Here is a 24,979-nt window from a genome sequence, read left to right on the forward strand (position 1 = left end):
AATTAGCTTTGAATTTAGGTTTTATTGTAGGATTTCATTTCTAGACTTGAATTTTTACTTTTTAGAGCTTAGATAGATTATTGTATTTCTACACTTTAGATCCTTCAAGGATTCACTCTCTATTCAAGCTAAGTTTTATTGTTCATCTTATTTTACAACTTTATGTTTATTTACTTTGATATGTTTGTGCTTTTATTTTATATGATGTGTGAGTAGTTTTATTTGGCCTGGGTTTGGATTGAGGGTTACATGAGATTCTTGATACCTAGCTATTTGATTTCTATTGCATAATAGGGACAAAATCCAATCTAGGATTCTTATTATGAGATTACTTTGTATTCTTGTATTGAATATGTGAGGCCTAACATTGCCAACACACTCTTAGTAAGGATTTGACAACCGATGGACAAAGGGTTAACATATATCCTTGAATTGACCCATCTCACAACGGTCAATATCACACTAGGCCCATCTCACCACTTCTAGATTCCGCCACGAAAGTGGGGAATTCTAGGGGTCTAGATTGCTAGAGCTTTATTGAGAAAATTGTTAGCGTCGCGAAAGTGAGACAATTCTCGTCCTTCAATTTGGCCTAACATGGATTACGAAAATAGCATTTTAGTGCACCAAATTGGCGTTGGCAATCTTAGAATCCGAAGTTGGATTGACTCCCCTTAATATTTAGAAATGGGCATCGAATCGATTGTTTCCCCAATCCAAACCCTATTTCCCTGTTATCAATTACTTGTTTTGTTTATTTGCATTCATTCACCTATTCCTTTGTTATTCGCTTAGCTTCCATTTATTTCCAATCACCTTGTGATTATTAGTTTCCAAAAACTACACCTAGTGCCGTCCTAGTGAATGATATAAACAAATTTATTTTTGTTTGAACAACCTAGGGACGATTATGAGGCGGTATTGACTCCAGAATCGGTGCCACAAGGTCGGTAAAGACGGTCGCATCTTGCTGGATGACGACTATGCCGACTTGGACGCCCAAGGCAGGTGCTAGCGGAACATGGGCTCCCGAGGCCGTTTCCCCTCCTCGCTGATTGGTCAAATGACCCCTCAGGTCCGCCCCCTTCCCTCGGGCATACCAAAACGATTTGCCGGCTCGCGGCTCTATTCAAATTATTATCAACCGGTGTGAGGTTAGTGTCGCCGGAATCACGGGAGTTGTAAGATTCGTATCTCGCGATTGTGGATTGGGATGGTTATGGACTAAAAAAAATAGAAAGCATGCTCGAGCCTGGACTTCGATCTCTCAATGAAAGCACCAATGATGGAACTAATTGACCAGGGCTTTATGGATCAATTAAGCTTGCATAAATTAAAAGGGTAAACTAGTAAAAGTGATAATTATAGTAATAATATTGAGTGAATTAATGTAAGAATAATACTACAGAAAGTTTGTAGGAATAGAACATGATTTGTAATAACTAGAGAATGACAATTTATACAAGAAGAACCCAACCGATTTAACTAATTCAATGGTGGGCCACAAGACAGGACCAAAGCCTGCACGGTGGGCAACATGGTTGGACCAAATCGGGCCACCCTAACCCAGGAGACGAGCTACGAGGCAGAACGACGACCACTTGAGTTCCCGCTCCCTGGTCCAGTCACTCGAATAGCCTTATCTGAGTCTCTTGCCTTGGGCCTCCGGGTCTCTTTCTCTAGGCCCAAGTCCTCTATTTATCTTGGGTCGATTTTAATATCTCCATCAATAATAACGACTCATGTTTAATGGTACTTTTAATAAATTTATAGTATCATAATAGTAAATCATGTTTTATGATATAATTTGCCACACTATGATAGTCATAACTAAGATGACTAAGTATTCAACAATTGAAGCACAAAAATCATAAATTGCATAATATATTTACGGCTTCAAAGTTGTGTAAAAGTTTTCTTAATAATGTAATGAGAAAATTACATTTTTAGTTCTTCAATTATATTTATGTTTCATATTTAATGACTAAGTTATATGTGTCACAATCTTTAACTGTTAAGTTATGTGCGAATTGACAATTTTAATCTCTCAAAGATTATTTTGCTACCAATATGTCACTTAATATAGTGACAAATATATATATATATATATATATATATATATATATATATATATAAAATCAGAGGACACAAATATAATTTTCCTAATGTAATTAATATTTTGACTCAATCTAACAAATTTTTTTGTTTTGTTTTTGTTTTTGTTTTTGTTTTTGTTTTTTTGGTTTCACACTATATATTACAATAAAAAAAAAAATCATTTTTATAGAATATTTTATGTTATCTCACATTCTTATGAGACATGATACCATGACTTTAAATAAACAATTTTCTTCTCCCAAAATAAACAATTTTATACTTTTATGTCTTGACATATTTATACACAATAAATTAATCATTACCATTAAATCATATAAATATATAATTCTATGAACATCCTATTAGTAGTTTTTAGGTGATTTTTTGTGAGGTCAAGCACTCAATTATGATGTTGAAGAGAGAGAGAGAATAAGAGAGAGAAATTTAAGATTTACCTACAAAACATTGATTTTTGTCAGCCCTATTGAAATATAAAAAATTAAAAAACATTGATTCTGGTGAACGCACAAAAATGCCCAACCGGGCGCGTAAGTAACTTTAACTTTTTTTTTTTTTTTTTTTTAAACTTTTTAGTGTCAACTTTTTTTTTTTTTCTTCTCTCCTCATTCTTTTCCCTATTTGACAGCATAAAAAAAACACAAAAAACCTAGGCTAATCACTAATAATGAATACAAATAAAAAGTGACAACTGACAAAGACATGTTAATATATACACTATTGAAGGCGCTCTCGCTCTTTAAGATTCCATCACTTCCTGCGTCAGCATAGTTTAAACAACCCAGAAGATTAATCTCAGCCTCACATCAAATTATTCCCTCCCATTTCAAAAAGTTCACTCGTGGACAAAATGCCAGATCTGCAGCCCCTCAGGCCTCATCTTAGTCATTACTTTTATGTCTTCGACTTATTGTCGTATCTTAACTATAATTAGCCTAAACAATGTCAGTAATTGACGGATGGTTAGTGGGAAAATCAACTTTTTGGAATTAGAATTTGAGGAAAAAAATGTTTTATGTTGCTTGATTCGTGAAAAAAAAAATGTTGATTAATACTTCATTATCTAGTTCGGTTAAGAAGTTTGGCTGGAGTTATTTTTAATTTAATTTTTAAAAATGTTAAGTACTAGTATATAAACTTTATATAATTAAAAGATACATTAAAAATACTATTAAATATAAAAATAAATTAAAAATTCTCCATATTAAAGAAAATAAATAAAGAAGAATCAGTTGGTTTAACCAATGAATAATAAAGTATAATATGCAAAATTAGAACCCACATGGGCACTTCAGTTGGTCTTAGAGGTGAACTTTAGAAAGAATAACCAGGGATCGAGTCTCACCGGCGGCAAAGTGAGGGGGGCTCCTTGCTTGCCGTAAGCAAAGGTCTAGCTCGACCGATGAAGTATTATACAGGAACATGTTAGTCTTTCTCACACACACGCAAAATCAATATATAAGAAGGTAAAAATCCGTGTGAGACCGTCTCACGAATCATTGTTCGTGAGACAGGTCGGGTCAAGATGAAATATAATATTTATATTAAAAAAATGTAATACTAAATCAGAAATAAAATGTTTATTACTTAAAAGGATTCGTGAGACGGTCTTACACAAATGTGACTCTATAAAAAAAAATCTAAATATCTATTAAAAAAATATACACATTAAAACTGATTAATAGTAGTTGCTTCCAACGCGTGGTCGTTAAATTAATACTCCGTACTAGTTTGCTGTTTTAAATTTTGTTGTTATTGGTTTAGTAGTGTTCGGTTTGATGACATCAATGTTGCAATTCCAAATGAAATGTTATAGATTCACGTTCTATTTTAATTAAGGATATTGACAAAATCATATTGAATAGATATTATAGAGTTAAAAAAAAAAAAAAAAAAGTTCGGTTGTGGGAATTTTACAGCCAGGGAAAACAAAGCTCATTCATCATATCACTCACATTTGAAAAAAGATAGCATTCATGTCCCCACTATCCACTTATTACGTACATACCTGCGTTCAACATTCTCCACATATTAAAAGAACCTATCCCTTTTTCATAGATTCACAAAAGATTGTACTTAAAATATTGTCACATGTTACTATTTTTATAAAACATTTCCCAATTTAAATCCCAAATAAATTTTGAACCAATCGTTATACCGTGCACCACGGCGCACATAACAATGTGTCTTTGCGACTTCCAAAGTGACATCATTTTGTTAAATTGTGTGAGGAGTTGACGCGACAAAGTGTATGTGTATTCTGGTATATAATTATGTACATTATGTTATACAATTATGAACATTCTGTTATACAATAATATACGTTTTTTTTATACAATTATGTACATTTTTTGTACAATTATGTACATCCAAAACAGGAAATTTTTTAAAGGGCTAAAAGTTTATGTGTATTATGTTAAGAGTTTATGTGTATTATGTATTATGTATTATGTTAAATTATGTGTCTTATCTTTTCAAAAAAGAGTATGTGTATTCTGTTATACAATTATGTACATTCTCAAAATATGAGATTTTTTTTTAAGAAGTAAACAACAAATACGGAAAGCGGAATTTCCCCCCAAAAAAATTACAAAACGACGTCGTTTTGCACAAGGGCGCACAATACAATGTGCGCCCTAGTGCATGATATAAATTGCCATTTTGAACTTACATGGCCTTTGGTTGGAAGAAGAGAACTAAATGAAATTATTCTGTGGAACCGGGTCCACCTTGTATACTAAGAGATGTTCACAATTTTTATATACTAAATGTTCATAATTTACATATTCAATATTCACAATTTACATACTGAATGTTCACAATTTTATATACTAAATATTCCCAATTTACATACTGAATATTGACAATTTGAATTGTAAACATTCGGTATGTAAATTGTGAACATTCAATATATAAATTGTGTATTTTGATCATGATCCACCTGTCTACCTTACAAGATGGACCTGGGTCAATTACATAACTGTCGAAGGAATTAGACGGGAAATGAATTATAATTTTGTAAAAAAAAAAAAAAAAAAAGTAAAAAATTTAAATTACATTATTGGAAATTGATTTGCCACAAAGCCCACAACAACCTTCAAAGAGCATAAATTAAAACTTCACAAACAAGGATAATGAACCCCTTGAAAGTGTTAAGTGTAAATAAATAAATAAATAAATAAATAAATAAATAAATAAATAAATATATATATATATATATATATATATATATATATATATATAGAATGACAAGCGTATATAAAGCTTCACTATATATAGAATACACTAGTTTTTTACGCGCATTGCGCGATTGAGATAATGCCCAATATTTTTTTAAATAAGTATTTTAAAGTATATTAATGCAAGATTATATTGGAATTGTTCATGCATAGATAATTGAATGTTAAATTTGTGTATTTAAATAGGCAATTCTAAGTTTACAAATGCAAGATAATATAATCAAGATTGATTATAGTTGTCAATAAAATAATTGTATAGGTATGGTTGAAACCAAATACAGGACATAAGGGAGAGAAAATAAAAATTAGGGCATAAATTATTAAATACTCCGTATATACTAATATTGAAGAGCTAACTACTGATTGCCAAACAAGGACATTCCGAGATAGTTTCCTACTTCAATTTGTTGAGTGATTTGAATACTCTTTTTGTCAATAAATCTCCCAAAGTAGTTAATATGATTGACTTAATTATATTTCTTATTTTTTATTTTATTTTTTTAAAACAATTATTATTATTATTATTATTATTATTATTATTATTATTATTATTATTATTATTATTATTATTATTATTATATCATCATACCCTTAGGTCATTTTACATGTTAATCTAAACAACTAATTTTTTCAAATATCTTTTTACCAACCATTGATATAATTCACTGGTCAAATTCGCTAATATAATCAGCTAACGCTAACCGCTAACTGCTGATTGTCAAACAAGGATATTGCGAAGTTGTTCTCACTTCAATTTGTTGTGTGATTTGAATAGTCTCTTTGTCAACAAATCCTTCAAGTAATTAATATGATTAGCTTTATTAATTATATTTTTTTAATTTTTTCATGGTATTAATAAAATTGGTAAATAAATATATAGCATTATTTTGTATTATAAATTTGATATTTAATTAAAAAAAATAGTGCACAAAAAAAGGTAATAGACAATGTGTGAATATAATCAATTGATGAATTTGAATGTAAAGAATTTTTACATTGGAGAAAAATAAAGACAATATAACTAATAAAATTATTTCTCTTAATTAATTTATTAATAATGAATTATTTTTCTAATAAAGACATTGTAGGGACAATGTAGCAAATATAATCAATTGATGAATTTGAATATAAAGAATTTTTATATTGGAGAAAAATAAATACAATATAACTAATGAAATTATTTCTCTTATTTAATTTATTGATAATGAATAATTTTTTTTTTGAATAAACGCATTGTAGACACATAATTCTAAATTAAAAAATGATATGTATTATTTTTTTGTTGTAGCTACTAAATTATTATTTTTAATTAATTTAATAAGAGTAAAATAGAGTACTAATTATGCCAACTTTGATTGGGATGAGGTTCGAACCTAAGACCTTTAAATTCTTATTAAAATCAATGAGTAAGTTAACGGTGAACTAACAGAAATTAACAGAAAAGATAATATTTAACGAAAAAGTTAACGGAAAATCACATTCATTAAGGATAAATTAGGAAATCTTAAAGAAAAATTAAAATATGATCAATCTGAGCCATTCATTTGATTAAAAAATTTGACCGCCATTTTTTCTACCCATTATAGGCCTAACTCTCTTGGGCTCTTATTATTATTATTATTATTATTATATATATATATATATATATATATATATATATATATAGTATATAGTAGATATATGTCCTTAAGAGCATCCACATTAGTTGGGGAGAATTGAGGGATAATGTAAGAGTGATTAGGAGAGAGAATGTGGGAAAGGGAGAAAAAAAAAACAAAAAAACCAAAATAAAAAAAACAAAAACAAAAAAAAATATATATATATATATAAAAGAACTGTCAGGCGCGCTTGTCGCGCCCGTGTGGGCGGGCTGCTGTGCGCGAAACAGCCCCATGTTTCTTTTTTTTTTTTTTTTTTCTTCCTCTTTTTCTGCCATTATTTCCTATTTTGCAGATGAATTCTTCCCTAATTAATTCTCCCCCACATTAGCTATAAACTTGAATGGAGTGAATTAATGCTGCATTCTCCCCACATTATCCACTAGTGTGGATGCTCTAAGGTTTATCTTTCAAAATGCTTACCCCCGGTGGATCTTCGTAGAATGCTTGAGGATGTCAGGGATAACATTCAAAGCGTGCGTTTTTAGTAGTGTAGGAACTTAACTTCCTCCTGGGCTTGTCGTCCCTGTCCTTGATAAGTTCTAAGAAATTTAACATTGGATCAAATGAGAATATACCTTCTCGGAGAACATTAAGAATCAATTTTAGTCTTATATTTGAAAAATTCAAACATATCAGATCAAACTCTTTTTTAATAAAATACAGTGACATTTTTATAATTATCGTCAACTTTACCGTGCAACTTTTAACACTATATTGTACACTTTTTAGGATTTTCTATAAATGCAAATTATGCTATTAAAAAGTGCATGGTAAAATACTAAAAAAGTGCACACTATAATATTAAAAATTGCACTTTGCGGAACACAAAAGTGCAGTGCACTTAGCGTTTGGATTTTAGAGTTTATAAATAAATTTTTTGGTTTTATTTGGTTGAAGGGTTTACTTTTTACTATTTAAGATTTAGCATTTATGATTAAGATTTAAAATTTAATTTTTTCGTTGATAATTTAAAAATTATTCAGAAATGTATATTATGTTGTTAAAAATGCACAATATTATGTTAAAAATGATACGGTAAAATTGACAATAATTATAATAATACCATCCGCATCCAATTCACTAATGGTAAATTTTCACTTAGTGAATCTGTATCACATCCTTAAAAAGGGATGCGAATTGGATGGACGCATATTTGACAAATTGGTTTGGATTTAGTCAATCCTTGCTCATCCCTAATTACCATATGAAAATTTTATAAAAAAATTGCTCAAATTAAAGTTTAAAGAAATTCTGAATGTACATCTGATCTGGCACAAGAACCTTCAAAGAGCATAACTTGAAACTTCACAAACAAGGATAATGAACCCCTTGAAAGTGTATATAAAGTTTCACTATATATAGAAAACCTATATGTCCATAAGGCTTATCGTTCAAAATGCTTACCTCAAAAGACTTAATGATTCAGCCGGGATTCGGCATTTTTGAACCACGAAACGCTCGGTTTCCACTTTGGTTGTAGGTGTAACCAACCTGCTATTAAAGATATGGTAGAAAGAAATAATAGAAAAAGAGCTCCAGTATAAAGATCTTCATTAATGCGTAAACCGATTGTATACCACCACTGATAAATACCAGAATAAATGATATTCACCGGACCGGGAGCACCCCCTCGAGTAAAGCCTCCACGGCTGGTTGACCAAAACACCTTATAAGTTCTAAGAAATTTAACACCTTATAATATTGTATGACCATTTAACACTTAAAAATTTTTACATCTTCAAGACCAGTATCAAAATTTCTCAAACTAAAACTTAAAATTTGGAGATGTGAGGGTCCGTTTGGTTCACGAAATATTAGGAAGATGAATTTCATTATTTGGTTGATGGAAAAAATTATTGAGAATATTGATTCCATTGTTTGGTTGGATTTGAAATTGTATAGGATAACGAGTATAAAGAACTATATGCCCCTACAAAATAATAAAAATAATAACAATCAAAAAAAGGAGAACAAGGGTAAAATTGTCAAGCCTCCATTTCAACTTTTCTTCCCAACTCCCATGAAAAACAAAATCTGTCCTACTCAAGATTTTGTTTTCTTCAAATGTTCCATAAACCAAACACCGAAAAACAACATTTTCCTCTACTTTAATAAAAATTATTTTCTATGAAAAAACTTTTCTATCCAACCAAACATTTAATTCAAAGTAATATTTAGCATGGTTGTAAAAATCGCGCCTAGGCGCCCGGCCGCCGCCGCGAAGAAGGTCGGAATCAGCCTCCTCCGCGGCCGGCCGGCTAGGCGGTTTTGGCGGCCGCCTAGACCGCCTAGCCGGCTGAACCGGCGCTTTATTATTATTATTATTATTTTTTTTGCGTTTTAAAATTGCGAAAACTTCGGGAAGGCATAACTTTTGACTCGGTTGTTCGTTTTGGACAATTTTTTTTTTCAAATCGCGTATTTTTTTGAGATCTATCCACCGCAAACCGCCAGAGGCGGTTTGGTCCACTAATTTCTCAAAAAATGCTTCTTTAGCTCTTAATTTTAGTTTTTTATGTATTTAGATGGTTTAAACAATCTTTTGAACACTTTTACAACCACTTTCGTAAATAGTTTCTAAGAAATAACTATGGAAACCTTATATTTTATTACTAAATTTTAAAAATTTTTAATTAAAAAAATAAAAAAATAAAAAAAATTTAAAAAAAAATTAAAAAAATTGGCGCCTAGGCGCCCCCTTGCCGCCTAGGGGGCGCCTAATGTGTTTTGCAACATTGATATTTAGTATAAATTTTGTCTGAATGTGATGAGTCTGGGCTAAGGATTTTGGGTACCAATAGTTATGCCATGGACTCAAGGTGGACCCCGAGTCTAAAATGATGCAGTTTGCGCGTGTGAAAATAACGGCGCCATTAGTGGCACCGTTTCCGCGGCCAATGATTTTTTTTTAATTATTGAAAACAACTCAACAAGTGAATATTCAATTCTGTAATTGTGAATATAGAGTTATGAAATTGTAAATATAGAGTTATGAAATTGTGAATATAGAGTTTTGTAACTGTGAATATAGAGTTCTGTAATTGTGAATATAGAGTTCAAAAATTGTGAGTATAGAGTTCTGCACTTGTAAATATTGAGTTCTGCAATTGTAAATATTGAGTTCTGCAATTTTGTATATTGAGATCTAAAATTGTGAATATTCAGTTCAAAAATTGTGAATATAGAGTTCAAAAAATTTCTATGTTTCAAATACACATAAACTCATAACAGAATACACAAAAACTCTTAACTGAATACACATAATCGAACATGATACATAATACACAGAAACTCTTACCTGAATACATAGAAACTCTTAACTGAATACACATAAACTATTAACTGAATACACAGAAACTCTTAACTGAATATACAAAAACTCTTAACTGAATACACAGAAACTCATAATACAATACACAGAAACTTTTAACTAAATACACATAATGGGGTTTGGACCGTATAGACGGACGGAGTAACATTAGCAATTGAAACGCGTGCATTTTGTGCTTGGGAGCACATTGCTATAAATTGCCATAAATTTGGCTTTGGGTACAAATCAATAAGTGAAATGGGTTGGTAAAACCTAGAAGCTAAGATGAGGCCAAGCCCAAGATAAGGCATGGTATTCTAAGGAGTATTCCTAATGTCTAAGATAAGAAGTCTATAGAAGGAAATGGAAATGGATTTTTGTCCAAAGGGATTTTGTACCTAACACTTGATGATCAATTAATAATACTATTTTTCTGAATAATTTTGGTACATTCCTAAATGTATATTAGCTGCTATTCGACCCTATACTTCGAGCTAGTTTATCAACTATTTCTATAGTTGGACAATTGAGCTCCATTATCATAAGGTTAATCCAAAATGAATGTCCGTGGACAAATATTGCATGTCCTCACCTAAATAGGGATTTTGTCCCTAACACTTAATCAATTAATAATATTATTTTTCCGAGTAATTCTGGTACATTCCTAAATGTATATTAGCTGCTATTCGACTCTATACTTCGAGCTAGTTTATAAACTATTTCTATAGTTGGAAAATTGAGCTGTTAATCCAAAATGAATTTCATGATTAATTGCAGTTGTAGACTTGTACGTATAGTAGTTAGGTTTCATGCATTATTTTTGCAATGTGTCTTGTTCTACAGGTGGTTTGTTTGTTTTTTTTTTTTGTTTTGAGGGGTCAGGTGGTTTGTTTGTTCAAGTAAGTTTAAAATTGAATAATGTTAACTTTAATTTTAAATTAAAAAAAATGTTAAAAGTATTTGCAAATAATTAGTTGTAAGAAATTTGACACACATCTTTAAAAATGTTGTGTAGTTGAATAAATAGTACAAGTTCACGTGGCTTAGGGTCGGTGCCAACCTTTCTCTATTAACACTAAAAACCCGATATGATATAAAGGGTTTTAAGTTTTAACTCAACTTTTTAGTTTATGTTTTTGTTTGATATGTGAATGTTCATCCAAAATGAAGATCAAGATCAGTCCTAGTTAGGTTGAAACTTGAAATTAATTTTCCCAACCACTATTGCTTACTTTTTATTTTTATAAATATTTTACTTAATAAAACTCTAATATATAAATGCTAAATATCTTGTGGTTTGATGATATCATCCTTGTTTTCTATATTATTTTATATATAAAGAAGCCGCAAATACTATAAATAGGTTAATGTATTAAAAAAAAAAAAAAGCATCAACATAAAAATTTTCAATGTATACCAGTTTTTTTTTTTTTTTTTTTTTTTTTTTTTTTTTTTTTTGGTTGAAAATATATATTGAGACGATATTGGTGCAATTGTTATACGATGGACCATGGTCCGAAAACAACGTTGTTTCTTTAAGTAAAAAATAGCAGTCGTTAAATTTTAACAAAATTTGTATTTTTGATGTGTTTAAAACAAAATAAAATTAAAGTGTATCTAATATCTAAAATAAAACTGAATAATAACTTGTCTGGCATATTGTGTTTATATTATCAAATGAAACTGTAATTGAATTGAAATAATACTTTAGTTTTATTGAAATGAAACTACAATATGTATAAAATGAAATTGAATAACATGTCTCGCATATTGAGTGTATATTGCCAAATAAAATTGTAGTTGAGTTGAAATTAAATGATACTTTAATTTTGTTGAAATGAAACTACAGTATATGTACAAAAAGAAAATAAATAACATATCTCACATATTGATTGTATATTGTCAAATGAAACTGTAGTTACATCAAAATGATACTTTAGTTGTGTTGTAATAAAATTATAGTATATATAAAATGAAACTGAATAACAGTTTCACATATTTGAGAGTATATTGTTCAATGAAACCGTAGTTGAATTAGAATTATAATTTAGTGGTGTTGTAATAAGGCTATAGTGTATATAAAATGAAAATCTATAACAGGTCTCACTGTAATAAGACTACTGTAAGTATAATGTCAGACGAAATTGTAATTGAAACAAAATAAAACTTTAGTTGAGCTGAAATGAAATTATAATGTATATAAAATGAAACTAAATATATTATACAAACAGAATTAATTACACAGAACATGTACCCTTTTTTTAATTAAAAGAAACGATACTGATTTAGACCATGTATAATTCACACAGCTGTATGAGCGAGGTTCCATAGTAAAATTTACCATATTGGTGGACTTAGTTAAGTTAGCTCTTTTTTTTTTTTTTTTTTTTTTTTTTTTGAATCTTTTTTGGGCTTTAAAGTTGAAAAGTATTGTAGGCCTGAATTGAAAATGTTGTTTGGGTTCATTGTGTGGTTTTGATGAAAGAAATAATTAAGCCAGCTTATAAAAAATAGTTTCAGACTTTCAGCTTAAATGTTACATTGAAATAAAATAATACGTTGCTCAATTTTTATTAAAAAAATAGATTTTAATTACTTTTAATATCTCCTTAAATATAAATATAAAATATTAAAATAATTATATATACTTGGGCAAATGCTAACATCAAAATAAATATATGATATTTTGATTATTCATCTATTATTAGGGTGTTTAGTATTGGTGTTAGCGAATAAAACTTTCTATAAAGTACTTGTATTGGTATTCGGTGAGCGTTCGTTTATTAAGGTAAACGAATATAAAGTAATAAAATTTAGAGCTCGTGAAATTGTACCTTAAGTTCTACAAGTTCTACCTTTTTTTTTTTTTTTTTTTAACACAAGTTCAACTTAATTTTAAATAGCAATTAACTTATCCTTTAATTAATTTTTTTTTTAATCTATAAATTAAAAAAAATTTAAAAGACAAGCAATAAAAGTAGAACCAGGGACACAGTAAATGATTACGCAGTTCGGAACGAAACCTCGTCTACGGGACAACTCACGTCAGCTCAATCCACTAGATGTTCACCAAGATTATAGGGATTTAAAATACAATAGGCCTTAGCCACATTCACCAACTAAATCTTCAAAAACACCTAAAGTTGGAAAGAGACGTGTATGCCGTTTACCATCTTCATGCTACACGCCAAGCACACTTCACGAATCCACACCTTGTGCACGTTTCAACCAATATATATAATATAATAATGAATAATAGTAGCCGGAATAGGGAAAAGATATCACTTCAATTTAGAGCTCATGCACCTCATTTTCGAACAGCTTCCTCACGCCCTTTTTATACCCAAAATAGAATAACCACTTTTAGCTAATCATAGACTACCTAACTTCCTCAAAAAATGTCTCCAATCGTTCAAAGCTCCAAGCTAACAATTAGCTCAAGACAAACCAGATTTACGAATGCAAATAACCACTGACTGCTAATATACGAACCGGCCAAAACAAAGAAAATAATAAAAAATAAATGCTAAGTTTGGTCAAATAATATGGTCAATATATTTGGGTATAAATGTGTATCATTTATACACTTACAATCTCCCACTTTGAAAATTATTTGGCAAAACGAAGGACAAATATACTTAAGGCAAAAATCATATAATCAAACATTTTATTAATAAAGCCTTAATGATATTTGCTAACGAATGCAGCCTATAAACATAATACAGGAAAAATATAAAACAATCAAGATGAAGAGCTGCAACGGAAATACCATTTCTCCATACCCATAGACAAATCCAAAATAATCTAACATTCACCATACCAAATACCCAATAAATAGAGAAAATCCAACCAACGCAGAATAGATATGTCAAAACAAAATAGAGACCTTCCAAACATATGAGAGAATCCAATAGACCAAGATAGTATCCAGACAGACAAATAATCAAAATAACATGGCAACCCAAACAAAGAGTACTATGAAACAGAAATCACCAAAAAATCATAGAGATTATTATCACAAAATACAGAAGCTCCCCTTAATTTATTCTCCCCCCTTTTTGCCAAAAATTGATAATGGTGAACTTCAATGGGCTGATGGAGTGCTAGAAGAACTGGTAGCATCATTAGAGGCAACGGAGTCTTCATCAGAATCTTCAGTGGCATCAGCTGGATCAGAATCAGCAGTATCCGACTCAGAAGCTGGGTTGGTACGGGAAGCAATAATCTCAGCGTGGAACTTCTCCAAGCGGGCTATTTCAAAACGATGTTGAAGAAGAATCTTCTGAAGACCAGCAGTGGATTGTTGTTGAGCAGCAATAGATTTGTGCATTTGATCCAACGACGATTGAATTGCATCAGTAAACTTCCTATGAGCAATGACAGATGGAGGCTCAACCGGAACTCGGGCAGACATAGCTGGACGGGTAGTGGAATAAGAGGAAGCAGGAGAGACAAGAGTTGTGGCAGGCGGCACAGTTTTAACAGAGGTAAGGAGAAGTTCAGCTCTATCAACGTAATTAAAACTATGGGACAGTCTAGGATCAAACTAATAGACACCATTATTTGCAAGGTCCTTCTTAGAATCATATTGCTCAATTCTTTGTTTCTTCAACACACCAAAAATGAGGTTCAGAAATAGAAGATGCATCTTAGCCTCCTTCTTTGTAAAGGACATAATATGAGAGAAGATAATGGATTCTAAGTCAACATCAATTCGATTTTGAACCTTGTAAAGTAGTAGGGCCATTTTGTCCGAAACAAGATTTTTATTGACAACTAGAAGTCAATTCTTGGCAGCAATATGGAGCAAGCTAGACAGAGTATACTGTAGTCAACTTCTGAGATTAAACACCTCTTTTTGGCCACTTAACAACGTGATTGTGAGTAAATGTAGCAGCAAGCATATTGAGATCCGGATCATAGGCATCATCAATATCGGATTGGGCCAAGAATGCATTGATTTCTTCGGGGCCAAAATCATACCACGTGTGACGAATGAAGACTTGATGGTAATGAGAAGAATCCCTGGTAGAAGATTCGGCTGACATATTCGTGTAAAATTTAGCAGTTAATTTTTGAGAATAGGGACCGATTTCCTGAACTGACTTGAAAAGATTTTGGTCACGTAGAAATTGGTATCAGAGCCTTGAAGGCAAGTGAATTTTACAAGTTCTAATTAATTTTAAATAGCAATTAACTTATCCTTTAATTAAATTTGTTTTAATATACAAATTAAACAAAATTAAAAGGCAAACAATAAAAGTAGAACCAGGGACACAGTAAATGATTACGCAATAATGATATTTGCTAACAAATGCAACCTATAAACATAATAAAGGAAAAATATAGAACAATCAAGACGAAGAGTTGCACGGAAATGCCATTTCTCCATACCCATAAACAAATCCAAGATAATCAAATATTCACCATTCCAAGAGATAATCAAGAATACCCAATAAATAGAGATAATCCAACTAACGCAGAATAATATGCCATAAAAAAATAGATAATCCATAATAAAATAGTAACCATCCAAACATATGATAATATCTAATAGACCGTACTATAGACCAAGATAGTACCCAGACATTCTAATAATCAAAATAACAGGGCAACCCAAACAAAGAGTACTACGAAATTGAAATCACCAAAAAATCAAAGAGATTATTACCACAAAAAATAGAAGCTCCCCTTAATTTATTCTCTCCCTTTTTGCCAAAAAAAATTGACAACGGTGAACATTAGTAGGCTGACAGGGTGCCAAAAGAACTGGTAGCATCATCAGAGGCAATAGAGTCTTCATTAGAATCTTCAGTGGTATCAGTTGGATCAGAATCAGCAGTACCTGAGTCAGAAGTTGGGTTGGTATGGGAAGCTATAATCTCAGTGTGCAACTTCTCCATGCGCCCGTCTATTTTACGACGATGTTGAAAAAGAATCTTCTGAAGACCAGCAGCTGATTCTTGTTGAGCAGTAGTAGATTTGTGCATTTGATCCAACGAGGATTGAACTGCATCAGCAAACTTCCTGTGGGAGTTGAGAGATGGAGGCTCAGCAGGAACTCGGGCAGACGTAGCTGGACGGGAAGTGGAATCAGAGGCAGCAGGAGAGACAGGAGTTGCGGTAGACGACACAGTTTCAGCAGAGGTAAGGAGAAGTTTAGCTCTATCATCGTAATGAAAACTCTGGGACAATCTAGGATTAAACTGATAGACACCATTATTTGTAAAGACCTTCTCAGAATCATAAGGCTCAAAGCCTTGTTTCTTTAACACACCAAAAATGATGTTTGGAAATGGAAGATGCACATTAGCCTCCTCCTTCTTTGGAAATGACATAATATGAGAGAAGATAATGGATCCTAAGTCAACATCAATTCGATTTCGAACCTTGTAAAGTAGTATGGTCATTTTGTCTGAAACAAGATTTTTATTGACAACTGGAAGTCAATTCGTGGCAGCAATACAGAACAAGACAGTGTATACTATAGTCAACTTCTGAGATTGAACACCTCCTTTTGGACACTTAACAATGTGATTGTGAGTTAATGTAGTGGCAAGTAGATTGAGATCCGAATCAGAGGCATCATCACTATCGGATATTCGGATCGGCCTAAGTATGCATTAATTTTTTTGGGGCCAAAATCATACCACGTGTGACGAATGAAGACTTGATGGTAATGATAACAATCCCCGGAAGAAGATTCGGCTGACAGATTTGTGTAAAATTCAGCAGTTTGTTTTTTAGAATAGGGACCGATTTCCTGAACTGGAGAAGATTTTGGTGACATAGAAATTGGTATCAGAGCCTTGAATGCAAGTGAATTCTACAAGTTCTACTGAACTTTAAATAGCAATTAACTTATCCTTTAATTAAATTTGTTTTAATATATAAATTAAACAAAATTAAAAGACAAATAATAAAAGTAGAACCAGTAACAGAGTAAATGATTACGCAGTTCGGAGTAAAACCTCCTATGTTTGCGGGGCAACTCACGTCAACCCAATCCACTAGATTTTCACCAAGATTACAGTGGTTTGAATACAATAGGCCTTAGCCACATTCACCAACTTTATCTTAAAAAACATCTAAAGTTTGAGAGAGAAGTGCATGCTGCCATTTACCATCTTCATGCTTCACGCTAAGCACACTTCATGAATCCACCTTGTGCAAGTTTCAACCAATATAATAATGAATAATAGTAGTCAGAATAGGGAAAAGATATTACTTCAATTTAGAGCTCATACACCTCATTTTCGAACAACTTCCTCGCACCCTTTTTATACCCAAAATAGAATAACAACTTTTAGCTAATCATAGGCTGCCTAACTTCCTCAATAAATGTTGTCCATTCATTCAAAGCTCCAAGCTAAATATTAGCTAAAGACAAACCAGATTTATGAAGGCAAACAACCTTTGACGACTAATATACGAACCGACCAAAACAAAGAAAATAATAAAAAATAAATGCTAAGTTTTGTCAAATAATATGACCAATATATTTGGATATAAATGTGTATCATTTATACACTTACAGCTTGTTTAATAAACGAATAGAGTCTGGACATTGTACGCTTGTTTGCTAAGAGCTCATGAACAAGCTCGTTAGTGTTCGTTTAATAATATTCATGAACAAGCTTGTTTAGTGTTCATTTAATAACGTTTACGAACATGCGCTCGTTTAGTGTCTGTATAAAATCATTCACGAACAAACTCATTTAATACAATTTATTTTATTTAATTTTAATATACTAGTATACTACATTAGTAGTTTAGTTTAGTCATTAAGCGCAGCTTATCTTTATATATATATATATATATATATATATATATATATATATATATATATATTTAGGTTCTCGTGCGGGTGAGGGCTTCAGGTGCAGTTGTGCGGTTTAATCTGAGCCATCCATCTCGCTTTAATCAACGTCCAGGATTATCAAAGTTTTAAAAAAAAACGCGGTGGCAATTTTGTAATTTTTGCATCTAGGTCAAAATTAAGGTGAGTTGATCAGTGATTAAGGTGCGTGAGTTTTGTGCTTAATGTGCGTGTGTTTTGTGCTTAATATGTGTGAGGTTTGTGCTTAATGTGCGTGGGGATGTGCTTAACGTGAATAGTTGTTAAAAGTTAAAGTCTGTGAGTGAATACTTAAAGTGCGTGAGTTTTGTGCTTAATGTGCGTGATGTTTGTGCTTAATGTGCGTGTGTTTTGTACTTAATGTGCGTGAGTTTTGTACTTGGTTGTTGAAACTTAAAGTCTGTGAGTTAATATTTAAAGTGCGTGGGTTTTGTACTTAATGTGCGCGTGGTTGTGCTTAATGTGTGGGTTTTGTACTTAAAGTGCGTGAGTTTGTGATTAAGATTTAACACTTAAGGTGCACCAAGCCTCCGACTTGCCCTGGGCTTTGGCAAAACCCTCCAGCAAAGCTGCGCTACTCCTAAGCAAGATAAAAGGAGAAATCCAAATTCAAAGTATAGAGTTGATGAGTTGAATGAGTCTCCTCCTCGCCTTCCTGGTATTCGCACACTGGGCTTTGGCAAGCGTTTTTTTTTTTTTTTTTTTTTTTTTAAAATTTTCATTGATTTGAGTCGTTGATCTAAATTTGATCAACTGCTCAGATTTAACCGCACAACCGCACGGGAAGCTATACCCGCACCTGAACCCTTTCCTATATATATATATATATATATATATATATGTAAAAGACTATTTCTTATTCACGAACGAATGATGAACATGATTATATATATATGTGTTTATTTTTTTAGCGTTTATGAACGTTAGTAGATAATGTTTGTGAACATTTTCGAACGTGCACGCTTGTGAATATGTTCGTTAAAATTAACGAACACGTTTGCGAATATTAACGAACACTAATGAATGCTTAACAAAAGAACATGAACATAATTTTCAATTCAGAAACCTTAACAAATGAACACGAACACTCCGAAAATCTTAACAAACGAACACAAACAACCTCTGTTTGTTCATGTTCGGTTCGTTAACAACCATAGTGTTTAGCTTAACCTTGTGTATAATTCAACCAATCAAAACAAAATTAAATAACAAACCAATCTGAAAGGCAAAAACTTGTGTAAGACTGTCTCACACATCATTGTCCATGAGACGGGTTGAATCAAATTGAAAATATAATACTTACGAGAATAATAGTTCTGGGAGTGATTTTATATTGATCAATTCATTGTGTATAACATACATGAAGAGATGTATTTATAAAGATACAAAGAGTCCTAGTCAGCACACATGAACGATAAAGGATATAATCATAATAATACAGGGGATGAAGAAGGAATTCTAGTATACCTAGAATATAGAGTTCAAATACACCCCATCAAGTTTAAAGTTTTCTAGAGAGAATATTGCGCTTGTCCCTTAGGTCTTAGACCATTTAACCTTATTGTGGTCATTGGCTTGGTGAAGATGTTTGCCACCATTAAGGAAGTCATGATTTTTATCCATTATTTTTTTTTTCCAAAACATTTGAACGCATAGTGGGAGTAAAAGTTGCAATTGTTATACTATGAACCAAGGTTCATATTGTATTGTGAACGTTAGTCTAAAATTTATGTGTCTGTAGTTAACACATTGTATATTTGCAGTTAACAATTTTTGTATTTGTAAACAAATTGAAGACATATAACATGGTAATTACAAACATGTAACATGATAACTACAAACACATAAATTGTTAACTGCAGGTGCAAAATATGTTAACAGTAGACACATAAGATGTTGGTTAACATGTTATGTGTCTGCAATTAACATATTTTGTACCTACAGTTAATAATTTATGTGTGTGTAGTTATCGTGTTATGTGTATGTAATAATCATGTGATGTACCTTCAATTTGTTTATAGATACAAAAACGGTTAACTGCAGGAACATAATATGTCAACGGCATGTACAAAATTTAAAGGTTATTTTTAGATCAGGTCCATAATGCAAGGTAGACTCGAATCTATGGTATAATTTATCCTAAGTTGGGAGTAGATTTTTGAAATTGATGTATTATGTTTGTATTTTTAAAAAACATATATTTTTTTCCCCTTTTCTCTCTTTCAATAGTTCAATTTGACTCTGTGATCATTTAGCGCGTTTCCTAACCGTTGCACCGCAGTATAAGCATTTGCACTTCCTTCCCTTTTCTCCAAGTTTGTTTTTGCTTATGGCCTTCCCGCCGTCTTCCACTGCACCGCCGCCACCGCCGGGGCATCATCCACAACCCGCCCAATCTCATCGCCCCTCCGCCCTCTACCCTAGGATCAGTCAATTCTCAGCCAACCCCATTTCTGCCGTTAACCCCACATTTTTTCCTTCATCAACTGGTAAGTCTCTCTTTCTCTCTCCCTCTCTCTATGCAATATATATTTATGAATTCTGTTGAATTCCATGTGTGTTCGTTCTCTGAATTGTATTGCAGTTGGAATCGGCGTCAGAGTTGCATTGAAACCGGAGTATCGGATGGCACCTCTGGTATGAATTCTATTTGTGTCGATTATCTTGTCATCTAGGTTAAATGGCTAATCAAGGAGCACCGTGGGTTAGCCGTACGGTCAGGGTGTGCTTATTCTTTGTGTTAAAGTTAATTGTTAGATCAACTAGGCTCTATGCAAGTTCTGATGTATGATACTGTATGTTTGTTCTTATTTGCTATTCAATTGATAATAAAAGCACTATTAGACTGATTGGTAGGTGTTAATGTTTCTATAAGCATTATATTCGGGATTGATTTTGTTACTCCCTCTTACTTGCATGAGATATTGGGAAATAAATTCTTTCTGGTGTGAAAGTGTATATCTGGCCTCCGTCCAACAATCCCCTCCTAGCACCGGCCAGTCTTATCTGTTCTTGTTGGGACTAGGGTCTAGAGAATCTGTGACCTGGCTCTAATACCACTTGTTAAGATTATGCTCCCACTACGCTAGAAGCTATAGCTTAGTAGCAAATGCTCAACTTTATTTCTTTATACAACCACACCTTTACAAGAATGAGGGTGCTAAACTTGACCCTTGCTCAACAATTCCCCTAACTACATGGTGTTGGACTTAGCCTTTACTGGCCTCCGCCCAACAAGAAGCTAAAAAAAATTCCATTATATAGAACGTGCTTTTCCCAGTCATCTTTTTAAGCGTACAAGAATCAATAGTTTAGTAACACATTTGTAACTGGCTTGTGGATGTAGTAAAAAGTTTGGAAGTAGTAAGTGACACTTGCCATATATTGTAATTTTTTTTTTTTTTTTTTTTTTTTTGTTATTAACAAAAAACTGATCAATTTGCTTCGGATATACTGCTCGAAATTGGTTCCTTGCAGCCTCATTTGTCCCCACAAATTGAAGATGTCCCTCGAAGTGTTTTCAACTTTGATTTTGATGTAGAGAGAAAGGTTTTGGCTGAAGCAGAGAAGGATAACCCAAATTGTAGTGAGCTTACTCTGGGAAATATTCCTCAGGAAAGAACAGCCCAAACTGATCCAGTGAGTTTCATCTTTGATCTTTCCTATGATTAGTGTTGTCTTGGCAAAAGTAAGAGAATATTGGAATTAAATGCAGCATGTGGTGTATCAATTTAAAGCCATAAAAGAGAAAGGGTTGGATGAATGTTTCCATGTGGTGATTTTATTATTGATAGAGACAATGCATAATTTAGTATTTGGAAAACTTTTCCAAATTTCTAGTAGGAAAATGGAAAAATGGAAAACGTGTTTAGATGGAAAATATTTTTACAAGTTCTCGAACCCTATAGAGACAATGCATATTTAGTATTTGGATGATTGTTCCATGTGATTACTTTATTATTGATAGAGACAATACATATTCAGAGACTGACCTCTCCCCTCCCTGGTATGTTTGCACAGGCACTTGCTGCCCTGTTAAATGCATGTTCTTTTCTAGTGAACCATTTCTAACCTTTGAGATTGAAAGTAGATCTTGTTTCACTTAAATGTAGGGTTCCTCTGAAGATCCCATCGTGAACACATACATCGCATCTGGCCTGGATAGAGAAGCTGTGCCTCTTGCAGTTGCAAATTATGGAGACGATCCAACCAAGGTATTGTCTCTATCGTTTTATTGTATATTTCATTTTAATTGCTGCACATCAATCCTCATTTTGCATGATTTGGTGCTTGCTGAGGCCTTGAGGGCATTTCCAGTTTTCGTTGTCTAAGTCACTGACCTTGAGTCCTTGGCTACTGGTAGAAAGAGGATTTGAAGTTGGGCAGAGAGAGTGCAATACTGTCTTCTATAAATAATGTCTGCTACAAGTTTTGACGTGAAAGGTTTTAATTCTAACATTTGAAAACAATTGGAGTACTTCAAATATCAAAATTAAGATCTATAATATATGTTTTTCACATTTCTGTATCTTCAGTATAGTTCACCATACATGTTTACCATTTAAATCCATGAAGCACAATCATCAAAAACTTTCATTTCAAAATACAGAGTCAAAGGGCATTGATTTCAGTAGGCTCAAACTTGCAATCTATTTGGTTTGCCAAATTTCTAGAAACAGTTGTTGGGCTGTGGCTGCATTCAGGAGATTTTGGCTCTGTTTGGTAGCTCTATTATTTAGAACTTATAGCTCATTTAAAGTTACAAATAAGTTATAAGCTCTATTTGGTAAAACATAGGTAGTTTAAAATAATAGATTATCTTGAAATTCTACTTCACATAATGCTTCAAATAAGCTAGTAACTACTATCTTGTAAGCAGGGGCGGACCCACAGTAGGGGCAGCTGCCCCCTCCCCCACCCCACCCCCTTATATATATATATGTATGTATATATATAGATATATAACATTAATTTATATATAAAATCTATATTTATGTATAAATTATTAAATGTTTGAGTAGCGTAGTTGGTTGGAACTCTAAACTTGATGTTAAATAGCATGTCACAGGTTTGAATCTCATTAGCAGCACTCTATTTTCACCCTACTCAAGTATATTTAGCTTTAAGCTAGATTATAAGCTAAGTATACCAAACAGAGCCGAATGTTAGCACTAATTTATTGCTATATACAATGATGGGTGCTCGGTTTTGCAGTGTTGAAATGATGAAGTGTGTTTTTTTTCAGGTGAAGGAATTTGTTGAGCAGTATAGTCGGCTGAAAGATATGGGATTCTCATCGAATGATGTAGCTGAGTCGTTGCTCTTATTTCACAATGATATCGACCAGGCTTTGCAACACCTTCTTAGCCATCCGTCATAATCATGTTGGGAGGTCCACAGCCTTCAATATACATATTTAGAGAGGCTATAGGCTAAGCACTGTCCATTTTTTTTTTTGTCCATAATAGAGTTGACTCACGTTAGATTAGTACTTTTAAATTTTTGTTTTGATTTTTTTGTTCATATCCGTGAAACTCCAATTATTTGCTGTTTGCATGCCAACTTAGTCACTGAAGTTATCAATTTCATCTCATACTCCTCATCCAACCGCCTTTGAGTTCTCTTGACAACACTTAACCACCCAAAACAAAATAAAAAAAAAAATAGTATTTTTGTTATGACAATATTACTATTTATGTATAAGTTTTTAATAGAATAGAATAACATATAATATCAAAAATAAATAAAGAGGTATTTTTTCAATTCTGTGCCTTTGTCTTGTACTTGTTTTGTTTCTTTTAATACAAGCAATGGTGTGAAAACAATTCTCCACAATCTAATTGTATATATAAAATATTTTTTTTCCTAAAAAATCTGAACGACCAATGATGCAGCATGAAGACAATTTTTTTTTTTTTCCAATTTATTCAATAATATTCATTAATTTTTTATTTAAATATGAACAACCAATGGTGAGAATAGATTTTCCCACAAGCAATGGTGTGAAAACAATTCCCCACATATATAAAAATATTTTTTTTCCTAAAAAAACTGAACAACCAATTGTATGAAAATAACTCACCACAACCAATGCAGCATGAAAACAGTTATCAAAACTACGTCATTTCATTTCGGTGGGAATTTTTTCCAATTTTATTCAACAAATGTTCTTGCTTTAATGCATAGAAGCTAGAAGATAGATTTCGTCCGTTCATCATAAAATTGATAGGACTAATAACGTAACTTGTCGGTGCAACATAAATGAAGCTAGCTAGCTAGCTGCTAGGCTGTAGAAAAATATATGAACATATATACATCAGCAAGTATATTAATGGGGTTTGCATGAAAGTCAAATATGTATATATATAGTATTATGGTAGTAGCTAGGATGTGTCCCGGTTGGCATGCGGCTAGCTTAGCTTGTTAACCAGATCTTTATTTAAATTTAATTTTTAAATTAGAAATATATGTGTTATGTTGGATTAGTAAATATAGGTTTCAAACGCAGATAGGTGTAATTGTGTGAGAGGTGGCGTGCTGATTACCGGCCGAATAACATGTAGAAATCCATGTGAGATCATCCTGCACCTTCGCCCACCGCTATATACTAATATACATTATTTCTAATATTAATTAATTTCCCTCATATATATAATACTAACGTCAACATCATCATTGTACGTGTGTAAAGCTACATATTATATATGCATTTGATTTGTATTAGTTATTAAAATTATGGAAGCTGTAAACAAGCACTAAGCATGTTGTTACTACTAATATTGTCGTCATCAATATA

At 32.2% G+C, this 24,979-nt stretch overlaps 1 protein-coding gene across 1 annotated transcript; it reads left to right on the plus strand.

The window, feature by feature from the left end:
• The first annotated feature begins 20,452 nt into the window (after positions 1-20,452).
• On the plus strand, positions 20,453-23,743 carry LOC109173097. The gene is made up of 5 exons (XM_019322355.1): positions 20,453-20,672; positions 20,768-20,820; positions 21,661-21,822; positions 22,296-22,397; positions 23,429-23,743. The coding sequence occupies exons 1-5, from the start codon at positions 20,513-20,515 to the stop codon at positions 23,561-23,563; spliced, it is 612 nt and encodes a 203-aa protein (XP_019177900.1). The 5' UTR covers positions 20,453-20,512; the 3' UTR covers positions 23,564-23,743.
• The last annotated feature ends 1,236 nt before the right edge of the window (positions 23,744-24,979 follow it).

Source organism: Ipomoea nil, unplaced genomic scaffold (genome assembly GCF_001879475.1).
Source record: "Ipomoea nil cultivar Tokyo-kokei standard unplaced genomic scaffold, Asagao_1.1 scaffold0465, whole genome shotgun sequence".
In the NCBI taxonomy this organism is placed as follows: domain Eukaryota; kingdom Viridiplantae; phylum Streptophyta; class Magnoliopsida; order Solanales; family Convolvulaceae; genus Ipomoea; species Ipomoea nil.

Coding starts and splice junctions, on each gene's coding strand:
- LOC109173097 (XM_019322355.1), top strand. CDS start 20,513: ATGGCCTTCCCGCCGTCTTCCACTGCACCGCCGCCACCGCCGGGGCAT. Junction 21,823..22,295: donor GAACAGCCCAAACTGATCCA/GTGAGTTTCATC, acceptor ACTTAAATGTAG/GGTTCCTCTGAAGATCCCAT. Junction 22,398..23,428: donor ATGGAGACGATCCAACCAAG/GTATTGTCTCTA, acceptor GTTTTTTTTCAG/GTGAAGGAATTTGTTGAGCA.